A 25,307-nucleotide genomic window follows, 5' to 3' on the forward strand; every position below is an offset into this window, starting at 1 on the left:
GAAAGCTCAGCAGAGAACTTTGTGGCGTGCTGCAAAACCAGCACTGGGCCCCGGGGCACACAGAGGGCTCGGGGGCACCTCAGAACGTGAACGGAGGGGTCCTGAGGGCGTCGGAGGGCAAACGCAGGGCTGTGGGGCAAAGCAAAGTACGAGTGCAGGGTCTCAGTGCACACCGAAGGGGCAGCAGGACATGTCACAGGGCTCAGCGCGGCTGACGGGACGGTGCCTGCAGGCTCCCCCTGTCCCCAGGGAAAGTGTCTCCCAGCCCCAGGCGCACAGGCCCCCGCCACCGACACATGAGAGACGTTGCAGAGTGCTGAAAGCAAATCTGGGAGCAGTCTGGGGCCCTCACACTGCCCTGCGGAGCCCTGGCTGCCCCCAGGATAATGGGAAACTCCACCAAGAGCCCCAAGGGTCGAGGCAATGCAAGGGAAGTTACCCCGAGCCCTGTGAACAGCACTGGGGTCCCTGGGAACCGCAGGGACCCCCAAGAACAAAGGATGTGGGGACCAGCTCCCAATCCCAGACACAATGTGTAACCTCCTCCCCTGGGCATCATCTTCAGGCAAAGCGACGGCAGGAACCACAGACACGAGTGCAAAGAGTAAAGCAACTGTTTATTGTTTTACTGCGCAGAAGCAACACCTGGGAGGGAGTTTGCCATGGAGCTCAGTGCCAGCATGCTTCCCCTTACCCTGTGACACCTGAAGAGTCATCTCCGCACCAGCGTTCGTCGGTCCTTTGGGGAAGGGTCAGCTCCTGCTGCTGCCCTTGACGCGGCAGGCGTCTGAGTAGCTGACAGCCTATCCCCTCTACTTTTTCCTTCAGGGATAGGATTCAGCTCTGACAGGTGAGAAGATCTTTGATCTCTGATCCTGCCTGTCTGCACTACTGCCCTACCCCAGACTAGAGCCCTGCAAGACACTTTCACAGCTCTCACCTCACCTGTCACATCACCACTCTCAGTGCGATGGGCCTGCGCCTTATCAAATCCAGACCTCAGGTCAGTGCACAAAGCTGAACGCTGGGAACAGGGGAAGGTTAGGAACCCCAGAGAAGGGTTTGCACCCTGCTGCTTAGGCTTCGGGGCTTACAGTTTATTATCTAAGGATTCAGCCCTTGTCATTTATCAGTAAGGCGTAAGCCCTGAACCCTATGTGACAAATTGCAAATCTTGGAACCCAAGTGGTTGCTTTAAAATTTACGGATGAGGTTGGATTTTAAATCCTGCGCCCTGATCGCTAAGTCAGCAAACTGTAAACCCTGACTGATAAAGACAGCCCCACAAAATAAAGTAATAAACCATAGCCCCTGAGTGACAGACCCTCAACAACAAACTAAACAATAAACCTCAAGTGAAAAACTCCAAACCCTCAGCTTTAAGCAAGAAACACCAAAGTACACATGAGCTTGCAAGTTTTGCCCACAGCTTAAGAAGTTTCCCCTTCATTTAGAAGTACAGCAGAACAGGAAGATATGCATCAGAATCACGTTACAGTTGCTGTTTATAAGCTTGGTCTTAGCCACCATTCAAATGTGAGCACATGCAAGAATCGCTCCACAGGACTGCAGTAAGCTGCACTTCCACTGAACCTACCTGAAACATTGCAAGCGCTTATTCAACTCCATTACAGACAATTAATATTTTTGGTCCCCTCAGCTCCATGGGCAAACATCCACAGCCAGTGACTCCAGCAACCACCTAGGGGACAACCACCTTCCACCTCCCAGCCCTGCACACACACAGTGCAGCCCCAAGACTTAGCTGCGTCCACGCTGCAAGTCAGAGCTCGACCTTCATGGCCAACCACAGATCTCCGCAGAGCTCCCAGCTGTGACACCGCTCCTTCGACTGCCAGACTATGCTTCAGCACCTGCAAAGAAGCCAGAACAGTTACTGAGATGCCAGGCAACTGCGCAGCCCTCCTAGAACTACTCCCTTGTCCAAGGCCCGTAACTGTTCCCACAATTATGACTGACCCTCTACACTGCTCCAGTCACTCTCTCAGGCTCCGTTTTATCGCAAGGACGTCACAGCAGCCCTCACATACAGTCAGGCTCGCTCAGGCACTCGGCCACCTCCAGCCTTCGGTAGATGGTCCTCCTCAGGGAAACTGTGCCGCTGACGGACACTCTCAGAAAGCACTGTCCAGCCAAGGCAGGATAAAAACTAAGGCCTCCAAAAACTCCAAACTCTGGAGACTGAGCTGATGGGAAACTGACTCTGGCCTGGACAATGACAGAAGAAGGATTTTGCTTCACTCGTTCAGGCTGCCTAGCATGTGGCCCAAGTTAGACAGACCGTGCTGGAAATCCCTGTGACGTGACAGCGTGTTGGAAAGCAGAGCTGAGCACAGGCTCCTGGAAGAGGAGCAGAGTAAGGCTGATGTAGGGAAGACAACAGTTTGCATAAAGTCAGAAAACAGGGCTCAATGCCAGCGACACAATCACGACTCCAACTGCACCGCGCAGCAGCCCTGTCTGCGCACAGGCAGACAAGACACAGTAACTGCAGACTGCGCTGACGTGTAAGACGGACAACAGCAGCTCCAGACTGCCCTAGCACACCCTGCCCTACCTGCACCTGTCCTAACACCCGAATACTCAGAGCCTCTGCTAATCTCTACCACATGCTAATGTCTACCACATCCCCCCACAGCATCTTTGGCCCATTAGTGCTCCCCCACTGCACATCCGCAGCCCCATGCCTCTGCACAGAGTCACTGCAGGGGTATCTGACATGACCTGAACCAGGCAGATTGATGGGACCCTCTGGTTGCTACTGATCGTCTCTGCCGAGCACCAATTGCCTCTTGACACCTTCCACACCAGACAAAACACAAAGGAATGATGAACCTTCAGCTGGACAGAGGGACAGGGAGCAGAACAGAAGAAAAGAGGGATAGAGAGCTTGGCTGACAGATGGAAAAAGAAAGAGAAGGATAGAGACCTAGCCCCAGGGTCAGGGCCCTGGACAAAGGAAGAGAAAAAGAGGACAGAGGGCCAGACAGGTGGAGGGCTGGACAGAGGACCAGGGAGCAGAAGAGAGAAAAAGAGGGATGTAGAAGTGGACAGAAGAATAAAGAGAGGAAAGGAGGGAAGGGGAAGAAGACAGAGGGACGGGAAGCAAAAGAGAAGGGTGGAGAACCAGACAGAGGAACGGGGACTGGAAGAGAGGGAAAGGGAGCCAGTCAGAGCAATGGGAAGAGAGTGAGAAGGACGAAGAGCCAACCAGAAAGGTGGAGAGAAAAAAAAGAGGGAGGGGAAGTCAGACAGAGAGATGAGATAGAACAGGGGAAAAGAGGGATAGGGAGACAAATAGATGGATGGGGAGCTGAACAGAGGGACAGAAATAGAAAGAGAAGGCTGGAGAGGGGGAGAGAAGGCTGGAAAGGTACAAAGAGACAGACAAGAGCAGCAGAGGGATGGGGAGCTGGACAGAGGAACAGCAGGCAGGTAGTGGGACAGAGAGGGGAAAAGGATGATGGAGAGCTGGATAGAGCGATAGGGAGCCAGTCGGAGGGAGGAAGATATTGACAGAGGGATGCAAAGAGTACCAGAGGGATGGGGAACTGGGCAGGGCACTGAGTAGCTAAACAAAGGGACGGGGTATCGGACAGAGCTACGGGGAAAGAAAGAAAAAGATGGAGCGCTGGACAGAGGGACAGCGAATGGAACCAGATGGATCCAGACAGCCCGGAACAGCCCTCAACACGCTCCAGTTCCACTCACCTGCTGAGCTGCAGAGCTCTCTGTGTACCGCTGGGCCCAAAGTCCACTTGGGCACTGCTGTGTGGAGGACCCGCAGCCACACCGAAAGGCACGTGGAGGCCACTTGTGGGCCTGCTTGCCTGTATCCCTATACCTCCAGAGTGTCTGTGTCTGCAAGAGCGAGGGTGCACCCACGGGCCCACTATTCCCCTCTCTCCTTGGCTGGTCCATGAATTGTGGCTTATTACTCACAAGTCCAGTGAGGATGCAGCCAACCTTCCTACAGCCGAAGTTCTTCAGCAGGACCACGCAGAGAATCTTTCCACTGGCATTTGGATTCTCCTGGCCGCTCTTGACACGCTGTAACTTACAAAGGTCTGAGCGCGGTAGCCTGTAGTTCTTCATGGCAGCATGTAGTCGATCCCCGATGTTCTGAATACCTAAGATTAACACAATTTATAAACACAAAAATACTGCCGCTATAGGGTGTACAGTCAAGCTACAATTTCTGCCACCAAAGAAAACCCCTCCGTGTCTGCCAGAATGAGCCATATGCATCAGCGCCTATAGCTCAAGGCTAGCAACCCCTCCCAGGTGACGTTCTTCTGGCAGGCTGCGTGTCTGAACTCCTCCGTCTTGCCTAAGAGTCTCCGCTGGGACATTATAACTTTGTCAGCCAGCGCTTGTTGATGGAGGCACGGTAAAATCCATCATCCTCCGAAAGTATAAAGCAAAGCAAAAAAAAAAAAAAAATCAGAGCTCTGCAGAAAATCATAAGACAAACCCGTTTATATGCACAAAAGCAGATCTAATATACACACAAGCAAAGCAAACGAGCACAGGCAAGCCACAAATACCGCTTCCCCCAACTCCCCTTTTGGAAGCCATGAAGACACTTGGGTTGCTGTGAAAGGGAAGTTAGACTAAGTAGCTCCTAGAGCTTAATCTTTCAGAAGCCTTCTGTGTCCACATTTTTGGCACAACCACGCTCTACCCCTCATTCAATTCAGATGCACAGAAGATGATCCGCTTCTTGGTACACTTGCACTGTAACTCCCCCCTTGTTAAGATCAGTGCCCACTGTCCCACTTAGACAGAGGATACTCTGCTGCCTATTTATTTCCCTGACATGAGCTAGTTTAGAGGGAATTGAGCAGATTGGGCTGCATCTGGGCTGATAAAAGGTAAAAGTCTCAAAGACAGTTACAGCCCAGATTGCTTCTAAACAGTCTTTCTCACAGCCAGAGAGTTTCTGTTCGGGCCTCAAAGGGGATGTAAGGATGATGCCACTGGCACCCACTTTCCCTCTACTGCTCTTTTGCAGCAGCGCTGCTCCCATGGAATCAGTAGATGTGGGAATCCTTACTGAAAAAGGCTTGCCTTGTCCTGGGAATTTGAGGGCAGGAGATTTTACAGCCGCTTCTTTCAGTTGAGTGAAAGCAGCATCATGTTCCTTGTTCCAGCTCCATTCCTGACTCCTTTCCCGTAATTCCCACCGTGGTCTGCCGCTACCACGCAAGTTATATTAACACTGCCGGAGGAAATTAAATCCTCCTAAAATTGCCCTAAAGTTGGAACTGACAAGAAAGAGTCTTAATTTCATAAGGCTTTAACCTTTTTTCTAGCTACTATATTCCTGTTTCCCCAAATACCATTGCCGTATCAGGAACCTGGGGTTGCACCAATTGAGCCTTCCTGAAATTCACCTCTTAATTTTACAATTCAGATACTTCTCTCTCACTCTCACTTCCTCTTCGGGAACTCTGGTCACTTGACTATCATTCCCCTAAGATAATAAGTTGCTGTCTTGTAGCTCTTAAAATATGATGCTTCATAGATACATAAAGTCACATGCAAAGAAACATGTATGCAGCATACTTTTTGTAACACGTGCAGACCTTCTGTTATATGTTGGTGATCTGTTATCCTGATCACTATTCCTAGGGATCCTTCCTCAACAGGAGGAATGGGGTTTCCCTTTTGGGGAGATGGAGACAGCAGTTATAACAGCCCTCGGCATCATACGTTACAGGTAAACAGTTTGGTAACAAAACATACAGCAACTAGGGCTAGGTTATTAGACAGGCAGGCACATCACCTAATACACACCTATGCCATCTTCCATGAAACCTTAGTCTGGTTCAGTGTTATTGTACCATTCAATATCCTTTCTCAAACCCTTGTATACACATGCTTAACCAACAATTCTCTCAGTCTTTAACTACATGGAAGAATGACAGCACTTAATTTGCCTGCCTCTGTTTCAAACCTGTTACCTTTTTGATACATCTCCTAGATTATTCCTCCTATACGTGGATGCTTGCCTTAGAGGCAATGACCAAAGGTGAACAACTGGATCACTAGGTCTAGCTGCTTCTCTTCAAAACGTTCTCCTTCAGTGGACTACCCTGCCAAACAAACCCAAAAGACTGATGAGGCCACAAGGGTATAGATTTTTTGCACCACTTCTCCAGGGCTTTCAGGGTGATTGACATAACCCCTGCTCTTCACATTACTCAAAGCTACATTCATCTACTGCCTAGGACTAACCTGTTTCTATTTTAAGAGGGGGTTGTTGTTTGTTTCAACTTTACGTATAGTCCATAATCTGCTATGCATCATCTCTAGCCCCTTCTGCTTTTACAGAACTTTTGGTAATTACAGGTGGTAATTAATAGCACCCATTGTCCCATGGATTGGAGTAACACATCTCTCCTTCTCTGAGGACGTGCCTAAGACCCACACTTTTTTCTACAGTATGGTTGGGGGCTTCCCATAGCCCTTCAGCGTTCCCTTAGGCTTTTCCTGAGCCTTTTATTTGTTTAGGTTATTCCTTAGCCTGCAATTGTATGTTAATGTTCTCCTTAAGCATTGCACAGAGCACAATTATCCTAGACCAGCCGCATTTAGAAAGTCCTCTTGCAGGCACAGAGGGTCCCGAGAGGTGGCTCAGAAAAAGAGAGAGAAAAATCGGTTTGTCATCTGTGCACCCACCTGCCAACATTCTTCACCAAGAAGTGCTGCAAATTCTCTTTTCTCCAAAGCAGGACTGAGTCAAGGGGGACACAGATCACACCCTCTAATTAGGACACCTCGCTGCTGTGGGGACAGGGTCTAGGAGTGGTTTTAGGACTGTATGGGGCTTGGAGGGGGAAAGTCTGGAGTCAGTGACAATGTTGTGGCAGGGTTTGGAGGCATTTTGGGGTCTGTAGGGGTGTTAGGACAGGATCTGTGGGTGGTTTCTTGGCTTTTGGGGGAGCTGGAAGCAGGAAGGGTGGGAATCTGCAGGGCCCTCAACGGCAGGGGTGCCACCCCAGATGCGTACTGAGTGCACAGCAGTGCTGCATGTGGCTGTCAGCTTTGCAGGAGAAGCCACTGGAAGAGGAGGAAGGATCTACGAGCTTGTACAGAATGCCAGAAGAGGCAGCAGGGAACTCACCAAGAGCCCAGAAGAGCTGTGAAGGACCCCACCTTCCAGACAAGAGGCATCAGGCTGCTGTGCCACTGCTGGAGACACCCACACTCCTGTGCAGCATACGCGTGCCTGGGGAGATGTAAGAGGCAACGGAGGACCCATCGACACACACTGGACTGGGGAACCCCACAGCTGTGGGGCAGCTGTGCAGGAGGGCGCGGGGCTCAGCGAGGCTCAGCAGGGGTTACAGTCAGTTGGTACCCGGGTTGGCTGGGGCCCACAGTCTGTGCCTGCGACTGGGGGAGGCCTCAGGGCGCCTGGGCGTATTTTTCCCCTGTCCACCTTCTCGTTTCCCTAGCTACAACTCTCAAGTAAACGTTCTCGGCGCTGCGCTAACTGCACCTGGCTCAAAGTGACCTTAAGTCGGTTTGGTCCGGTAGCTTTAAGCTTCCTTGCGACTTACCAGCACCCTCGGGCAGGCCAGCCGCGACGGGAGCCGTCCGCCCAGCGCCGCTCCGGGGCCCGCCAGCCTCGCCGCTCCTCCCGGCCGCCTCCGCAGGGGCGAGCGCCCGCCCCGGCCGCGCCAGGGAGGAACCGGGGCCCTGAGGGCGACACACGGCAAACGGACGGTCAAACCCGCGCTCCCGGCAGACCCTGGGCCGCGCTGCCGGCGCGGCGCGGCGCCAGGCACGAGCCCCCTCCCCAAATCTCGCCCCGCACCTCCGCCTCCACGCAGCGACGGCCCCCGCGGGCAGAAACCGCCCGACGCCCGCGGCCGCCCGAGGGGACGCGCTCACCTCACCGGGGCCCCCAGATCTCCGACTCCGGGCGGCCTCGGCCCGCACCCGCCGCCGCCCCAGCGAAAACTCCGTCCCCGCGCGCCGCCATGCTGCTGCCCGCCGCCGCGCATGCGCCGCCCTCCGCGCATGCGCCGATCGCGAACGGGGCGCGGGAGCGCGGGGGGCCCGGCTCTCGAGCACCGCGCATGCGCCCCGCTTCGCCTGCAGTACCCACTTTTCGCCAGCCGAGGGCACCAACGAGCGCCGACGAGCAAGTGCACCTGCGCCCCGCTTCGCCACGCCGAAACCACTGCGCCTGCGCCCCGCTTCGCCTGCAGTACCGATTTCTGGCCAGCCGAGGGCACCAACGAGCCACGCCGAAACCCAGTGCGCCTGCGCCCCGCTTCGCCTGCAGTACCGATTTCTGGCCAGCCGAGGGCACCAACGAGCCACGCCGAAACCCAGTGCGCCTGCGCCCCGCTTCGCCTGCAGTACCGATTTCTGGCCAGCCGAGGGCACCAACGAGCCACGCCGAAACCCAGTGCGCCTGCGCCCCGCTTCGCCTGCAGTACCGATTTCTGGCCAGCCGAGGGCACCAACGAGCCACGCCGAAACCACTGCGCCTGCGCCCCGCTTCGCCTGCAGTACCGATTTCTGGCCAGCCGAGGGCACCAACGAGCCACGCCGAAACCCAGTGCGCAGGCGCCCCGCTTCGCCTGCAGTACCGAATTTTCGCCAGCCGAGGGCACCAACGAGCCACGCCGAAACCACTGCGCCTGCGCCCCGCTTCGCCTGCAGTACCGATTTTTCGGGCTTCAGTACCGATTTCTGGCCAGCCGAGGGCACCAACGAGCCACGCCGAAACCACTGCGCCTGCGCCCCGCTTCGCCTGCAGTACCGATTTTTGGCCAGCCGAGGGCACCAACGAGCCACGCCGAGCAAGTGCGCATGCGCGCAGCGGCTGCCTGCAGTACTACGCTGTTCGTAGCTGAGGGCCGCAGGGAGCAGTGTCGGGGCGGCGCGCATGCGCGAGGCGGCTGTTTGGCTGGCAGGCTTTCATCGCTCGAGGGGCACCAAGGAACCGATGCGTCCAGGACGCATGCGTTCGTCGGCTGGCTGCACTATTGGGGTGGCATCACCCGAGGGCAGCATGGAGCACATCTGGAGCAGTGCGCATGCGTTAATCCCCTGCCTGCAGTACCGGTTCGTAGTCACTTGAGGGCAGCAGGGAGTAAGCGGGTCGCCCCCCAATGCGCATGCGCCACTCCGCTTGCCGCAGCCGCGAGCCGGTCTGATCCAGTGCGCATGCGCGACCCCGCTGGCCTAGGCCGGCAGCGGCCGCCGCCGCTCCCCGCACCCTCCGGTCGGGCCGCCCCGACCCTTTCGTACCCTCCCCCCGGGCACCTGTGTCCTGCAGGAGGAGACGGTGGCGGGGACCTCACGAGCACCCCGTGTCCCGGCGGCGGTGCAGCACCGGGGCGCAGCAGCGCCGAGGGGTGGTGGCGGTGGCAGTCGCGCCTGGGGCGAGCAGGCCTCGGGTGGCAGGGCGCGCCGGGTGCCCGCAGTCAGGGCCCAAGGCAAGGGCCCCAGCCGGGCCTCGGCCTCGGCCTCCTCGGTTTCTGGCAAGCGTGCTTACAGCCGTTTTTCCATCCGGACAGGGAAAAGAGCCTCCTGCCAGTTCTGCTCCTGACTCTTCCAGAACCTCCCACTGCGGTGCTCTGCTGCTACCAGAAAAACGACGGATATGCCGCTCTAAGAAACGCGACCCTCTTCCTCAGGTCTGATGGGAAGGACCCTTTATTTCACACAGAGCTTTAACCTTTCTTCTTCTGTCAGCGGGCCGTTTCCCCAATTACAGTACCTTTATAATGAGCCTGGCGTTGCGCTGTGTGCTGTGCACCAACCGGCCTTGAATCCTGTCCCCTTCCAGTCAGTTTTAAGGCTCAGGCACCTCGCTCTCACACCTCTTCGTCCGTAGCTCTGCCCACCACAGCACTGTCCACGAAAGGTAATGCCTTTCCTACCTCTCTGCAGGCAACCCGTCTAAACCGTCTCTGACAACGACCACGTGTTAGTGCAGGCACACTGTGAAACCCCAACCAGACCTGAGGAAAGGTGTACTGTTTCTCTCTCCATGTGAAAGCCAATCTGTAAATCGATTTTTCTCTAGTGAGGGGAGTGACCAGGAAACAGCCACTTGTTATCTTGTCGCTTACCAACACCCTTGGGTGCACGAGGTACATCACAGCTATCCTCCCCGGGACGCCGCGCAAAAGTCCTTCTCGCGGGACAGCCTGCCTCCCCACACCTCCAGGCCATCTGCATCTACACGAGCGAGGGCACACGTACAAGTCTGCTCTGGGGAGGAACCTCAGCCCTAAAGGCAGGAATTAAAACAAAGACAGGGAGAGGCAAACATGTGTTCAGGGCAGACCCTGCCCTGTGCCCGCACGGAGCAGAGCACTGCCAGGCCCCTGAAAGCCTTTTCTCCCCGCAACGCATGCCTTGAGGTGGGCCGGAGAAATCCAGGCACCCGCAGCCACCCCAGGGACACCCTCGCCTCTCTGGTTCTGCTGAGCCCTCAGCGCAAGGTGGTTCCGGCCCTTACCCACCACGGGCAATGAGTGCTGCCGCCTACCAGGAGAAACGCATTGCAAGGCAAAGCCTCCGGAATCGTCAGCGGGTGTATGACCGCCCCCTGGGTTTCTTCTCCTCTTCCTCTGCCCTCGAGGGAAGCTCAATAGCTAGTCCGCTTCTTCCTGCCTTTGCATGTCTAGAGCACCGGCTTATCGACTGCTCTCAGCTGCCTCCTGCGACGCGACGTTAGCGCTAGAAGCACATCCACCGTGTTGCTCGGTATTGGCTCAGAAAGGCGTTTGTTTACTAAAGGAAAGGAAAAGGCAAGAGTACTCCTGGGGAGAACACACGTATATGAACGCAAGCACCATATGAGGGAGGTCATATGCAATGGCAACACAATCTCTGCTTTACGCTCAGTTATGACAGTAAGGCAGTAAGCCAAACGAATACTAGTTTCAAACTTTCAAAGCAACGAACTTATAGAAACAACAACAAAAAATCCAAACTGTGATGAGGATTTCCCCAGAGTTAGCCCAGAAATACTACAAACCACAATAACGTATTTGCTTCCCCTCCAAAGGGTTGCAGCTGCATAAAGAGATACCGAGTTTGCCTTTAATCTCTGCTTTATTCAAAAAGGGGAGGGTGCTGACACACAAAGCCAGAAGGAAGGCTTCTCAGGGGAAAAAAAGCCAGAAGCTTGTAAGCGGCACAAAAAAAGCTTTACAAAGGGGGTGGGGGGTGGGGGGTGCAAAAAGCCCAAAAGAGAGAAGAGCTTAACAGAGTGAACTGGTGGTGCAAAATTGCAAAAGGAAGGATCGAGGGGCAGCAAAAAAGAAAAGGAAAAGGAAGGGATGTTGTGGGCTGGGCGAGGGAGAAGAAACAATTCAGGGTTCTGTGGGGACAAGATGGTGAAAGGGAGGACCTCAGGGGCAAAAAGAACCTCAGCGGAGGAACCTACAAGTCACAAAAAGCCAAACTCAGGCATCCGCAGAGCACAAATACTTGACAGGAGGGATCGGGGGAGAATGAAAGGCCAGAAGGTGGGCTCTGGGGTGCACATAATCCAAAGAGAGGTACCTTTCTCAGCACTCATCACGGCAGCACTCCGGCCTCTCCCCGTGCTGAAGATGGGCTGTGCCAGGATTCGCCGTGTCCCCGCGATGCCATCCAGGGCCCATTTACCCACAGCTGGCTCCTTCCCCCCTCTGTCCACACCAAACCCTGACCTGCTTCGGGACAAGAAAGAGCAAAATAAGTGCCAAAACACTGCAAAATGGGTAAATTTGGGGGTAATGGGGAGGGCAGAAGACCATGGGGGACCCTAGGAACCCATCCAGAACGTGTAAGTATTGCTAATAATATTAAAAAGCTGCTTATACTCCTTGTTTTCTTCCCAGGGATTTTTTGCAAGCATATTCTAGATGAGATTTAAAAGGACAAAATTCCATAAAATTAAAAAAAAAAAAACCCTCAACAACAAACTAAACAATAAACCTCAAGTGAAAAACTCCAAACCCTCAGCTTTAAGCAAGAAACACCAAAGTACACATGAGCTTGCAAGTTTTGCCCACAGCTTAAGAAGTTTCCCCTTCATTTAGAAGTTCAGCAGAACAGGAAGATATGCATCAGAATCATGTTACAGTTGCTGTTTATAAGCTTGGTCTTAGCCACCATTCAAATGTGAGCACATGCAAGAATCGCTCCACAGGACTGCAGTAAGCTGCACTTCCACTGAACCTACCTGAAACATTGCAAGCGCTTATTCAACTCCATTACAGACAATTAATATTTTTGGTCCCCTCAGCTCCATGGGCAAACATCCACAGCCAGTGACTCCAGCAACCACCTAGGGGACAACCACCTTCCACCTCCCAGCCCTGCACACACACAGTGCAGCCCCAAGACTTAGCTGTGTCCACGCTGCAAGTCAGAGCGCAACCTTCATGGCCAGCCACAGATCTCCGCAGAGCTCCCAGCTGTGACACCGCTCCTTCGACTGCCAGACTATGCTTCAGCACCTGCAGAGAAGCCAGAACAGTTACTGAGAGGCCAGGCAACTGCACAGCCCTCCTAGAACTACTCCCTAGTCCAAGGCCCATAACTGTTCCCACAATTATGACTGACCCTCTACACTGCTCCAGTCACTCTCTCAGGCTCCGTTTCATCGCAAGGACGTCACAGCAGCCCTCACATACAGTCAGGCTCGCTCAGGCACTCGGCCACCTCCAGCCTTCGGTAGATGGTCCTCCTCAGGGAAACTGTGCCGCTGACGGACACTCTCAGAAAGCACTGTCCAGCCAAGGCAGGATAAAAACTAAGGCCTCCAAAAACTCCAAACTCTGGAGACTGAGCTGATGGGAAACTGACTCTGGCCTGGACAATGACAGAAGAAGGATTTTGCTTCACTCGTTCAGGCTGCCTAGCATGTGGCCCAAGTTAGACAGACCGTGCTGGAAATCCCTGTGACGTGACAGCGTGTTGGAAAGCAGAGCTGAGCACAGGCTCCTGGAAGAGGAGCAGAGTAAGGCTGATGTAGGGAAGACACCAGTTTGCATAAAGTCAGAAAACTGGGCTCAATGCCAGCGATGCAATCACGACTCAAGCTGCACCATGCGGCAGCCCTGTCTGCGCATGGGCAGACAAGACACAGTAACTGCAAACTGCAGTTGCAAGCAACAGCAGCAGCTCCAGCCTGCCCTACCACAAGCAGGTAGGGCAGGTAGGGCAGGTAGGACAGGTGTCCTAACACCCGAGTACTTGGAGCCTCTGCTAATCTCTGCCTCCGCGAAACCTTCCCCAGGAGCTTCTTCACTGTCTACCACATCCCCCACAGCATCTGTGGCCCAGTAGTGCTGCCCCACTGCACATCCACAGCCCCGTGCCCCCGCACGCAGAGTCACTGCAGAGGTGTCCGACATGACCCGAACCAGGCAGACTGATGAGACCTTGTGGTCGCTACTGATCGTCTCTGCTGAGCGCCAACTGCCTTTTGCCACCTTCCACACCAGACAAACCACAAAGGAATGACGGACCTTCGGCTGGACAGAGGGACAGGGAGCAGAACAGAGGACAATAGGGATAGAGAGCTTGGCTGATGGATGGAAAAAGAAAGAGAAGGATGGAGACCTGGCCCCAGGGTCAGAGCCCTGGACAAAGAAAGAGAAAGAGAGGACAGAGGGCCAGACAGATGGATGGAGGGCTGGACAGAGGACAGGGGAGCAGAAGAGAGAAAAAGAGGGATGTAGAGGTGGACAGAAGAATAAAGAGAGGAAAGGAGGGAAGGGGAGGCAGACAGAGGGACGGGGGGTCAAAAGAGAAGGGTGGAGAACCAGACAGAGGAACGGGGACTGGAAGAGAGGGAAAGGGAGCCAGTCAGAGCAATGGGAAGAGAGTGAGAAGGATGAAGAGCCAACCAGAAAGGTGGAGAGAAAAAAAAGAGGGAGGGGAAGTCAGACAGAGAGATGAGATAGAAGAGGGGAAAAGAGGGATAGGGAGACAAATAGATGGATGGGGAGCTGAACAGAGGGACAGAAATAGAAAGAGAAGGCTGGAGAGGGGGACAGAGGGCTGGAAAGATACAGTGAGACAGACAAGCGGCAGAGAGTGGCAGAGGGATGGGGAGCTGGACAGAGGGACAGCGGGTGGCTAGAAGGATAGGGAGGGGAAAAGGATGATGGAGAGCTGGACAGACTGATAGGGAGCTATTCCCCCCTCTCCTTTGCTGGTCCATGAATTGTGGCTTATTACTCACAAGTCCAGGAAGGACGCTGCCAACCTTCCTATGGCCGAAAGGTCTTCATCAGGCCAAGGCAGAGAACCTTTCCACTGGCATGTGGATTCTCCTGGCCGTTCCTGACGCGCGATAACTTACAGAGGTCTGAGGGCAGTAGCCTGTATTTCTTCATGGCAGCATACAGTCGTTCCCTGATGTTCTGCATGCCTAGGATGAACGCAATGCATAAACACAAAAATGCTACCACTATAGTAGCAGCCATATACAGAAGGAGCCATATGCATCAGTACCTAAAGCTCAAGGCTAGCAACCCCTCCCAGGCAACTTTCTTCTGGCAGGCTGCATGTCTGAACTCCTCTGACTTGCCTGAGAGTCTCCATTGGGACAGAATAACTTTGTCAGCCAGCGTTTGTTGATGGAGGCATGGTAAAATCCATCGCCCTACAAAAGTCTAAAGTAAAGCAAAAAACCTGAAAGCTCTGTAGAAAATCGTAAGAAATCATACGTTGTTTATAAGCACAAAAGCAGATCTAGTACACACACAAGCAAGGTAAATAACAACATGCAAACCACAAATATCGCTTCCCCCAACCTCCCTTTTGCAAGCTATGACGACATTTGGGTTGCTGTGAAAGGGAAGTTAGATTAAGTAGCCGCTAGAGATTAATCTTTCAGAAACCTTCTGTGTCCGCATTTTTGGCACAACCATGCTCTGCCCCTCATTCTGTTCAGACATGCAGAAGATCTGTTTCTTTTAACACTTGTGCAGCACCCCCCCCCCGTTACTGTTAGTGCCCACTGTGCCACCTGGACAGAGGCTCCTCTGCTGTTTATTCATTTCCCTGACAGTACCTATTTTAGACGGAATTGAACAGATGGGATTGCATCTGTGCCATCAAAGCTAAAGGTCTCAAGGCCAGCTACAGCCCAGACTGCTGCTGAACTGTCTTTCTCACAGCCGGAAAATGTTTGTTCTGGCCCCAAAGTGGATGTAGGGATGATGCTACTGGCACCCACATGCCGGCGCGGGGTCGGGCCCGGGCCCGGGCCCCTCCACTCTCGCCCCGCACCTCCGCCTCCATGCAACGACGGCCCCAGAGGGCAAGAGGCCGCCCGACGCGCTCGCCTCACCGATGCCCCCGGATCCTCGACTCCGGGCGGCCGCGGCCCTCGCCCGCCGCTGCCCAGGGAAAACCACCCCCGCTCGCCGCCCGCCGCCATGCTGCTCCCGGCGCCGCGCATGCGCTGCTCGCCGCGCCCGCGCCCGCTGGGAACTGAGCGCGGCAGCAGCAGGGGCCTCGCTCTCGAGTACCGCGCATGCGCCGGTCCCGAACGGCGCCGGAGAGCAGCCGCTGTCGCGACAGCAGAGGGCAGTAGAGAGCACGGCGGGAACACTGCGCATGCGCGACCCTTCCGTCGACCGCTCTATCGCATTCTGGAAAACCGGGGGCGGCAGTGAGCGCGGCGGCAGCAGTGCAGAGCTGTGGGCCGCAGAGCTGCCGTCCTGGTTACTAGACACCCGAAGGCAGCAGTGAGCTCGGGCAACCGCATGTGGTTGGGAGCCCCCGCCGGGTGCAGCACCGCTATGTCGAAAACCGGGGGCAGCAGTGGGCATTTCGGAAACACTGCGGAACTGCGCGCAGTTGAGCTGCAATCCTGCTTTCTCGACACCGGAGGGCAGCAGTGAGCTCGGGAATCCCCGTGCGGCTGGGAGCCTCCGCCGCGTGCAGTACCGCTACTTGGGCACCCGAGGGCAGCAGAGCAGCGGAAGCCCTTGCGCATGGCGGCAGCTGCCGCGTACAGTGCCGCTATATCGACACCCGTGGGCAGTAGAGCACGGCGGGAACAGTGCGCATGCGCGGTCCTGCCAGGCGCAGTGCCGGTGCTGGGGCAGCAGAGGGGAGTCGAGAGCACGGCGGGAACAGTGCGCATGCGCGGTCCTGCCAGGCGCAGTGCCGGTGCTGGGACAGCAGAGGGGAGCAGAGAGCATGGGGGAAACACTGCGCATGCGCGGTCCTGCCAGGCGCAGTGCCGGTGTTGCGACACCAGAGGGGAGTCGAGAGCACGGCGGGAACACTGCGGATCTGCGCGCAATTGAGCCGCAGTCCTGGTTTCTCGACAGCCGAGGGCGGCAGGGAGCGCGGGGTCTCTCGCGCAGGGGAGCCCCCGCCGCGTGCTCTACCGTCCCCTGGACCCCGAGGCAGCAGTGAGCCGCGGGCACGCACTGCGCATGCGCGCGCGATTGGCGCACAGCGGCCGCGGCCTGCGCCGGGGCGCGCCGAGAGCTGCGGTACCGGTTCGTGGGAGCCGAGGGCAGCAGCGAGGAGGCGGAACGCCGCCGCATGCGCGGCCTCGCCGGCTGCAGTGCGGCCTCGGGCCGGCGGGGGCAGCAGAGAGCCGCTCTGAAGCCCGGCGGCCGGTTCGGGGCGGCGGCGCTGCCCCGGCCGCGGGTGAGGCTGGGCGGGGGCACGGCGCAGGCCCCTGAGGCCGCATGATGCGCTGCCACCGGAGCAGGGCGGCCGAGAGCGAGGGGGTACTGGGGGCGCAGAACCGCCCGTCCTGCCAGCGCTGGCCTCCGCCGTCCGGCGCTGCCCACCACCGGGCCGGCGCAAAGCTCTTGGGGCTGCGTTCCCACCTCGCCCTGACCTCCGGCCTTTCCCTCTGCACCCCGGAAGGCGGCCCCGGGCTCCAGCAAAAAGCACTGCCATGGGTGGAAGACACATTTGATTTGTTACAAGCGTCCTGATGAACAGTGTTTGGGCAGCAGCCTCTTTGGCACGACCCTCTCTCTGCCCCAACTCCACCACCTTCACTGGATCTGTATGAAACAATTACACAAAAGCAATGTCTCTTCTTGAAGAGTGACAAAACCAAATTACTGCATTAAAAAAATGCCTTAGGTCCACAGCCTTGAATGCAGTTATCAGCAACAAGTCCTGTTCCTACCAGAGCGGCAGGCACAGTTCATTTTCCCAAGTTTGGTGGGGACGTTATCTGCCAGTCTGCACCCCCGAGCACGCACACCTGGGGGCTTCTTCCGCAGCTCAAGATCTCTGCTAGACTCAGTCAAGAACTCAGCATCGACTTCTAAGGCTTTCAGCTGTACCCTTTCATCACCATCTTCACTGCTGGAGCTGGGACTTATTTTTTGCGTTTTCAAGAAATCTCTGGTACTGCAGATCATCTCTGCATTGCTGGAATTTATTCTCAGGGCTCTCCTTGGAAGGTTTTCCTTTCTTGAGCTAATCTTTTGAAATATACTAGGAAGATTTTTTGTTTTTCTATTTTTTTTCCCTCCCAGGAAAAGGCAGGTAACATGTCCACAGTTGTGCTAGAACCACTAGTGACAGACAATAAAGTTTCAACACTCAGGTAACAAAGGTCACCTAAGGTTGCTAGGTGAGAAAGTAGGCAGTAGTATTAGACCTGATTCACTCTGCTAGATTTCCAAACAGCTATTTTACCAGCCTGCTTCTCTTTTCTAAGGTTTACGTTTTTTCCCCAAGGAGCAGAGGTGATAACAGCAAATACTCACATGCGGTAGTCTACATACGCCCACCCAAACAGCTTGCAATCCATCCTTATTTGCATCATCACCCATGTTAAGAATGCTAGGTTTCAGTTCTAAAAATTAGTTCAGTACTTGCTACGTGAGGAGTACAAAAGTGCCTGAGAAGCTGGGAAAAAGCCCAAGGATCGCCACCATCAAGTACTGACATCACATGACCAAAATATATTATACCACCAAAAAGTACAGCTGAACAGGACTGCCCTTGGGACCTGTGCCCAATCTAAGGTTTTACTTTGCATTCCAGATGGCCCTCAAGTGTCTATGCAGCTTGTAATAAGGCTTATGAGCATCCTAAAAATAATAAATTAAAAAAGACACAGTCCCGTCAAGTTTGTATTTGAAGACAAAAAAAAAAAATCTTCTGGCACTCTAAAATTCACAGTAACCATTATAACCAACATGACACAAAGTAGCTTTCAGTGAAAATCCAAGATGAGAAGTGTCCCGACTCTCTGCAATTAAAATGAGAAATGAGGAGTTAACGTGTACCAACTAATCTGTCTCCAATTCAGAAACTCAGCAACACAAAATAACTCAAAACTCAATGGCTGATCTACAAGTCACATTTGATTATTCTTCATTTAAAGTAGTAAAAAAAAACCTTAGAGTCTTCATTTATGCACAGATGACATCCAGTGAGACAACAGATAGCATACAGCATGTATTAAAATGGTATATTTACTAGGCAAGAATAAAAAAAGTGGCAGCACAAACTATTTCCACGTATGTTCCCAAAATCATGGAACGGATTGTACTTAAAAACACCTCCTCATTTAAGCAAAATAAACAAACCAAAAAACCAGTGAAGCTGGTGAAGCTACTTACTGAGGTTGTGATTAGATTAGGTGAGGATGGCAAAGCATTGGCTATTTAGCATTGAGAATTTTTATTTGGCATTTTAGAAGTAGAGGCCCCTCCATCCACTGAGGGATGTATAGTTACTTATTGGTTGTAAAAAGTGACAACGTTAACAATGTCTGAACACACATAACGCTAGCCTCCGTTAACTTGACAAAGTGTGCATGCAGAAGCTGCCTTAGAGAATTACAGCAGTGTCAACCGCTACACATTCTACACTTTAAGATATTTTAAAAACAACTTTATCCAGAAAAACCCAGCTTTAAAATAGTCTTGCTTGGTTGGGGGTGGGGGGAGATTATGTTTCATATAAAACCAATAAGAAAAGCCATTTAGTACAAATGGGTAAGAAAATCCAGCTAATATACAGTTGTGATACTCATCTACGGTAGTCAACAATTAAATGCGATATAAAAGGTTTCTTGGTCAAAACATTACTATGCGTTTGGAAGATCTATTCCGTTACTCATAGAATGATCAAATACAAAGAAAAATAAGCGTCAAAGCTTCAGACCTTCAAGAGCTGCCAAGATCATAAGACTGAAGAGAAAGCAATCAAGTTTGTTCTCCAGGACAGGAGATGTTTGCATAGAACAGAAAGGCTTAAGAAGAAATTTATGGTACCCCACCAACCATATTGTACACATACTTTACTACAGGGAGCACTAAAAACAGAATGCACAGAAATCTAAACCTTTCCTTGTGCCATTTGTATGTTTCGAAGGAGCCCGCCTCTGCGAAGAAAGAGGGTAATTTGCAGAGTAAGTGGCAGCAAAAAGTCTCACAGATGGGATCATTTTGTATTCATCGTACTGCACAGTGACAAACAACAACGTGTCTGAAGATGAAGAACAATCTCCCTCCCCAGAGGGTGCCCTGAAGCCTGAACATCCTCAGTAAACACTTACACTCCTGGGTTTCCCCCAAGACGTTCTTAGCTGGTATTTCTCTGTGGGAGAGGAAGGCTCTCATGAAGATACTTCATGCTCCCATGCTCTGAGAAGTCAGAAACAACATGATTGTCCCCTCTCAGCAACCATTTTGTAGTCAAGAGTCCTTCAATTCCTACTGGTCCACGTGCATGGATACGAGAAGTACTAATTCCAACTTCAGCACCTACAGGAAAGACACAAGACAGAGGGAGTTCTCTCAGACGACGTTTGCTTTTGTACTATGCACTTTTATCTATCTTTATGAAAGACAAAGAACAGCCATTCATTGACCTTCCTTTCTTGGCTCCTCCCCAAAGGCCACGAGTAATGTTAAGCGAGTCTGATTTAAAAGTTAAAGGAACCTACGTTATTACCTTATAAATTGTAACGTTTATACTGTCAGCTGCTACCACTGTCAGAGTTACTTTTAGAAAGAAAGAAGCAAGAACAGTAGGTATGTCCGACATGAATCCCAGACTTGGGTCCTGAAGGTTTACCCTTTACAAATTAACAGCTAAATCAGTCAAGTCTGTGATCTTATGTCTTTTTTTTTTTTTTTTTTTTTTTTAAATCCGAGTGAGGAGGAGACCTGCTAAGATCCTCAGTAGCATTTTTTAGCACATGGAGTACTGAATGGTCCAGCTTTCATAGTAAGAGCCTATACAGGCTATATGAATTTGTACCTCAGGAAAGGATGCTTCCCTTGCTCTTTGCAACTCCCAGTAGCTCTGCAGAGCACCTGTTCCTTTAAGCAATCAGTGTTCAGTTGAGATCCTGCCTTTTCTTCCCCTGCAACTGCAGGGCTGGCACACTAGACAGCAGCTTAGTCTGCTCAGCAGGAACAAAGCACGGCATTCTTTAGAGCATCAGTAGAAAGATGGACAAAACACAGCACAAAATTCAGATCCTATGTTGCATTGTTCTAGCACTACGTGCATGCACCATACTTTATTTTGATGGAACAGAGGTTCAGAGGAGCCCAAAACATCCTTGTTCCCTGACACTAAATTAACCTAGATAGCCTGTAGAGCAGTATTAGCTAATTCCAGCAGGAAAAAGATATTCAGCTATCTGCTATTCTGCTTGGATGAAAGGTCTAGGTTTCCATTTTCCTACAGTACCTTCTCTGAAAGCCTTATTTTAGATAGTGAGATCAAAGTTAACTAACCCTGTCTTCCAGGATTCAGAAGGAGATTTGCCATACTTTGCACAGAACAGTAAACCCTACAATCGCGCCCTTACCAAGTCCAAACCTATAACCGTCAGAGAACCGGGTGCTGGCATTCCAGAACACGCAAGCGCTGTCCACATGCTGCAGGAAGAACTCTGCTGTTTTTTCTGTGGGGCCAGAGGAGATGGGGGAAAAAAAAACATACACACAGACTGAGCATGTACTTCAGTGAACACAACATAATACAGTGACGAGAGGTAACATTAGAAGTTTTACATGTAACATTAAGACAGCCTGGGCCAAAACATGTTCATATGTGCCTTCTTCCCAGTATGCTTATCAAGTAGATTCAGCTGCAAACGTTACAGGAAACGTGCAAAAATTGTAAGACAGGCATAAAATGGCTAATCCAAACTACAGTCTAGACCTTGCAAACAAGGATTTTTATGTAACTGGGGAGAAGAGAAAGCAGTTCCACACTGCATTTTGCAGTCAAACTAATACAGTTAAGTTACAAAATCAGCTCTCCATCATCTGGAACGTGTAGTTGTTTCAGATAATGAAAAATCCTAACTAATAATCATCGGTATTATGGATAACATTTGAGAAATACAATGCAGAAATACCACATAAAACCAGCTTACTAACCCAACTTAACACTAAACAGGCAACACCTGGGCAAGCTCATGCAGAGCTGTGCAAGTCTCAGTACTTCACAAGAGGCCTTCTGTAAGGTTGTGAGCTACAGGTCAGTCACCCTTAGCAACAAAACCAACATTAAAGATCAGCTTAATTTGCAGTACACCGCCTTGTAAACCACTAGTGCACCAGGTCCAGTGAAAGTGGGTTATGGTATCAAACGTATGCCTTTTAGCGCCACTGGTTTAACTTCTGCAGGAGGTACAGACTTTTGCTGAAGTCTCACGTTGATCAGCCACAGACCAGCATGACCTGACTGCGGCTGCTTCTCAGGAATTCCAGGCTGGGACACCGAGTCACCCTTCGGCTGCGTGCAGCGACAACTGAGTTCTGAACGGGCACAGCGTGCAAACTGCATGCAGGACAGGTGCTACGGATGGGAGCAGCTCAGAGCTGCAGGCAGGAGCCCAACTTCACAACTTCAAAGGGGTAGGACACTGGGAAAGTTGGAGATAAATGCAGCTTCCATACTAGGGATGCAGAAAGGGGGAATAAAGGAAAGGTAGCAAAAAAGGGCTGCGATCCTTGTTTGCAAGATACAAAAGACGTTGGAAGACAATATAGTGGACAATAGCCTGATCCTCTCCCCGCCATACTCCCTAGTCCCTCCAATGAGGGACGAGAGAAGCTCACCTCTTCCACTTCCAGTTGCCTAAGGGCATCTCCAGGCATCAGGAGACATTCCTGCGAAACCCTCTGATACAATAAGACTGCACAATAAAGTAACATAAAAGCAATTTGCTTTGCAAGAGCATGTGCTGATATGTCATCCGCAAGTCAGTCAACACACACCTCCCTGTGTTGGGACGAGGGCTACACAACATGTCTTCTCTGCACTACACTGTCCTGTAGGCAGATTTAGCTTGCAGGCCTCCAGTTAATCATGCCTACTGCAGAACCAGCGCCACTACTGCAATATAAGAGCGGTAACTTCAGGAAGCAGACTGGTCACTAACCATTCTCTGTGATGATAACATCAGTGTGAGAACTTCCGTATTTGTGGATATGTTCAACAGCCTCTTGGACACTGTCCACCACCTCAATGCAGCACTCCAGGTCCCCATATTCGGTGCGGAGAGATTTCACTTCTGAGGGGCTGAATGTCAAATAAGAGGCAAACTTTGGGCCAGCATGAATCTTCACCTGCAATACCAGAAATATTTTGTACTGCTGATCATACCAACACCTTCCAGGTGAAAGCATGGCTTGTAGATCAAGTGCAAGACTATATGCAGTGTAAGAAAACTCAGCCTAAGTTTTGGGAAACTTAGTGGATCAATGAACTAGCAACAAGGTACTAGGACAGAAGTGCTAAGTTGGCTACCTCCCATAATATGCTCATAGTTCAGGGCTCATTTTAAACTGTTTAAAGCAATGACATCACTTTGAGAAAGCCATCGGGCAGGACAGTACAGCACTACTACTGGCAGAACAATACTGCCCCTGGCCCTTTTCCCTATTTTATAAGGAGACAGCAAGTGCAATCCAGAGATAATTACAGAAATGCTTCCAAGTCTGCAAGTCTCACCTAGAAGAGACTCAGGAGCTTGACCTTTTCCCCTTCTTTTCTGTACACTGACACCAGCTGTCTTTGAAGCATGTGCTTCAGACCAAAAAAATTACTGAGTCCAAATCAAGAAGAATCACACAGATATATCACACTTGTTACAAAGATCTAATGCATTTTCGAGCCCTGAGCTCAACAACAGCAGGCAAGACACCTATACAAGGAGGGAAACCAGGATACTTGTAGAACTGATAAAGCAGAGAAATCCCCGTGCAAGCGAAACATGAGACGCTTTGATTAGACAAGCGCAAATGGAAAATTAGGCACAGGTCTGCTAAAAAGGGGAGCTGAGTTTGACATTTACAATTACATCTCCAACATCTGAAGTTTTTTTTTTTTTTTTTTTAAAGAAAGATACCTGTAAAATGACATTCTTGTGCAACAATAACTTATGTTAATTGCATAATCCTGCCCAATAATCATGTTTTGTGTTGTTATAGACAGACATAACATTCCCCCCACTGTATCAAGATAGGGAAAAAAAAATGCAGCAGTCCTCCTATATCTCCCCTCTCCCCCGCCGGCCCTTACCCCAAATCCAGAGATTTTCCCACTACACCAGCCTTCCCAAAAAACAAACAAGCAAAACATGCAAACCAGCTATCAGGACTGGGTTCTCTTACTGTGCCCCTCCAAAAATTACCAAGAGACATGGTCTCTGTACTTAACCATGCATTCCTGCATTAATCACTGCCTGTACACTCTAATTGCCAAATGCATACTGTGTGAAAATCCTTGTTTTCTTTGCAATTCACAGTATTTCAAGAATATTTATGTCCTGATACACCTCTGCTACCTTTACTGCTTAGTATTACTCATGTGAAGATAATTAAATAACATACTGGCCTTTCACTGTTGTTTTGACATCCTAGGAGGGAAAATGGGTGGAAATAAAGGCATGCAAAATGTAAGGTTTAAAAAAAAAAAAAAAACCTGTGGATAAAGCAGATTCGGGAAGGAGAAAAGAAGGGAATTGCCTGAGGTAAGAAACTGAACGAATAGATTCACAGATTCAAGAAAAACAGGCTTTGGATCTGGGAGATTACCAGAAATGAAGTCAGAATTAAGAAGGGTGGATAAAGGTTTGTGTATATGCTCTAAGGCAGAACATGATTTTTGCTATATAAAAAAAACCAATGCATCTGTACCCTAACAACAGCATGGCGATATCCTGAAGAAGCCACTTTCAGATCATTTATGTGAAGAACACTGAGGTTGTGTGGAGAAGCAGAGAAAGTTCTCTCCGGCAGTTCATTTACATGTAGCAAGGGACACATGGATAACAAGTGTCATGCCCTAATGAAACTGCAAAGGGCTATGCTAGCCAGACCAAATGCTTCTAAACTGGAAGGAAAAAAAACAACCACACAAGCAAACAAAAAACCCAGAAAACCCACATAAACAGGGCTCGACTAACCTGTTCTACTCTCAACATGTCTATGATCTGATCAAACAATGGGGTTCTCAGCAAGTCTCGATGAATTAAGAGAGTTTCCAGAGCATTACAGGCAGCAGGATATTCACACTTTGAGTCTCTGACTGAGATTTAAGAGCAGATAATTGGTTATACATTTATAGCAAAGATTTTGAACAGCATATGAATTAGCGATTGTCATACTCCAAATATGAAGATAATTAAGCCTATGAGCGTCTGGTCACCCTCTCCCAGCTTACTTATTCTCGTGACCTTCTCGACAGTGGCATCCGTGTCCACATACACATGGCAGATCCCTTCACTGTGTCCCATCACTGGGATTCCTTTAGCAGCTTTCTGGATATCCTTGACTAGCTGGGATGAGCCACGTGGAATGATGAGATCTATCAGTTTATCCAAGCGGCAGAGATCTTCTACTTCCTCTCTTGTGTTCACCTGCGGTAGTTATCATACAAATGGTTTATGGTGTGAACTCTGAATACTGCCTGTACTTTTTATGCATACCATACCAAACATCTGTCAACTTAATTCCAGGCACTCACTAGTTGCACCGCATCTCTGATCCCATGAATGGAGAGTGCTTCTTGTGTCAGATGATGAAGGATTTGATTGCTGTATGTTGCCTCTTTCCCTCCTTTAAGCAGTAAGCCATTTCCACTGGCTATAGCCAAAGCAGACACCTGTCAGAAAGAAATTAAGGAGAAAAAAAAAAAAAAAAAAAAAAAGCGATTTGTGTCTTCTGTGGGGATAACACATGCAAAATAGAGTAAGCCCAGGACTCTGAAACTTGCTGATTTACTCAATGTCACTCTGCAGTTTTCACTTTATGGCACCAAGACATTTTTCCAGGTAA

The 25,307-nt window shown here is 51.2% G+C and overlaps 2 protein-coding genes across 61 annotated transcripts in view; both read right to left on the reverse strand.

The window, feature by feature from the left end:
* LOC138067907 (uncharacterized) overlaps nucleotides 1-15,483 on the reverse strand; it is a 113,971-nt gene extending 98,488 nt beyond the window's left edge. The window contains exons 1-7 of one of the 11 annotated variants that reach the window (XR_011142343.1): nucleotides 15,353-15,483; nucleotides 14,512-14,672; nucleotides 14,240-14,428; nucleotides 12,399-12,506; nucleotides 11,566-11,714; nucleotides 3,964-4,151; nucleotides 601-1,874 (exon numbers count right to left, since the gene is read on the reverse strand). Coding sequence is in view for 2 of the 11 variants with exons in the window: in XM_068951248.1 (XP_068807349.1) it covers nucleotides 7,590-7,728; nucleotides 7,924-8,931 (1,147 nt within the window). In the remaining 9 variants the exon portion in view is untranslated. The other 10 variants (XR_011142342.1, XR_011142337.1, XR_011142345.1 and 7 more) reach the window with 10 other exon arrangements.
* Nucleotides 15,484-18,112: 2,629 nt separating this feature from the next.
* The window catches only part of ALDH18A1 (aldehyde dehydrogenase 18 family member A1), a 34,782-nt gene continuing 27,587 nt past the window's right edge, over nucleotides 18,113-25,307 (reverse strand). For 38 of the 50 annotated variants that reach the window (XM_068951300.1, XM_068951273.1, XM_068951301.1 and 35 more), the window contains 7 exons: nucleotides 24,997-25,134; nucleotides 24,694-24,889; nucleotides 24,437-24,558; nucleotides 22,409-22,595; nucleotides 20,825-20,920; nucleotides 19,559-19,766; nucleotides 18,113-18,244 (listed from right to left, as the gene is read on the reverse strand). In XM_068951300.1, coding sequence (XP_068807401.1) covers nucleotides 19,585-19,766; nucleotides 20,825-20,920; nucleotides 22,409-22,595; nucleotides 24,437-24,558; nucleotides 24,694-24,889; nucleotides 24,997-25,134 — 921 coding nt within the window. In that variant the 3' untranslated portion in view covers nucleotides 18,113-18,244; nucleotides 19,559-19,584. Of the gene's footprint in view, nucleotides 18,245-18,449; nucleotides 19,767-20,824; nucleotides 20,921-22,408; nucleotides 22,596-24,436; nucleotides 24,559-24,693; nucleotides 24,890-24,996; nucleotides 25,135-25,307 lie in introns of those variants that run through there. The other 12 variants (XM_068951278.1, XM_068951284.1, XM_068951277.1 and 9 more) reach the window with 1 other exon arrangement.

This window comes from Struthio camelus, chromosome 7 (assembly GCF_040807025.1).
Source record: "Struthio camelus isolate bStrCam1 chromosome 7, bStrCam1.hap1, whole genome shotgun sequence".
In the NCBI taxonomy this organism is placed as follows: Eukaryota; Metazoa; Chordata; class Aves; order Struthioniformes; family Struthionidae; genus Struthio; species Struthio camelus.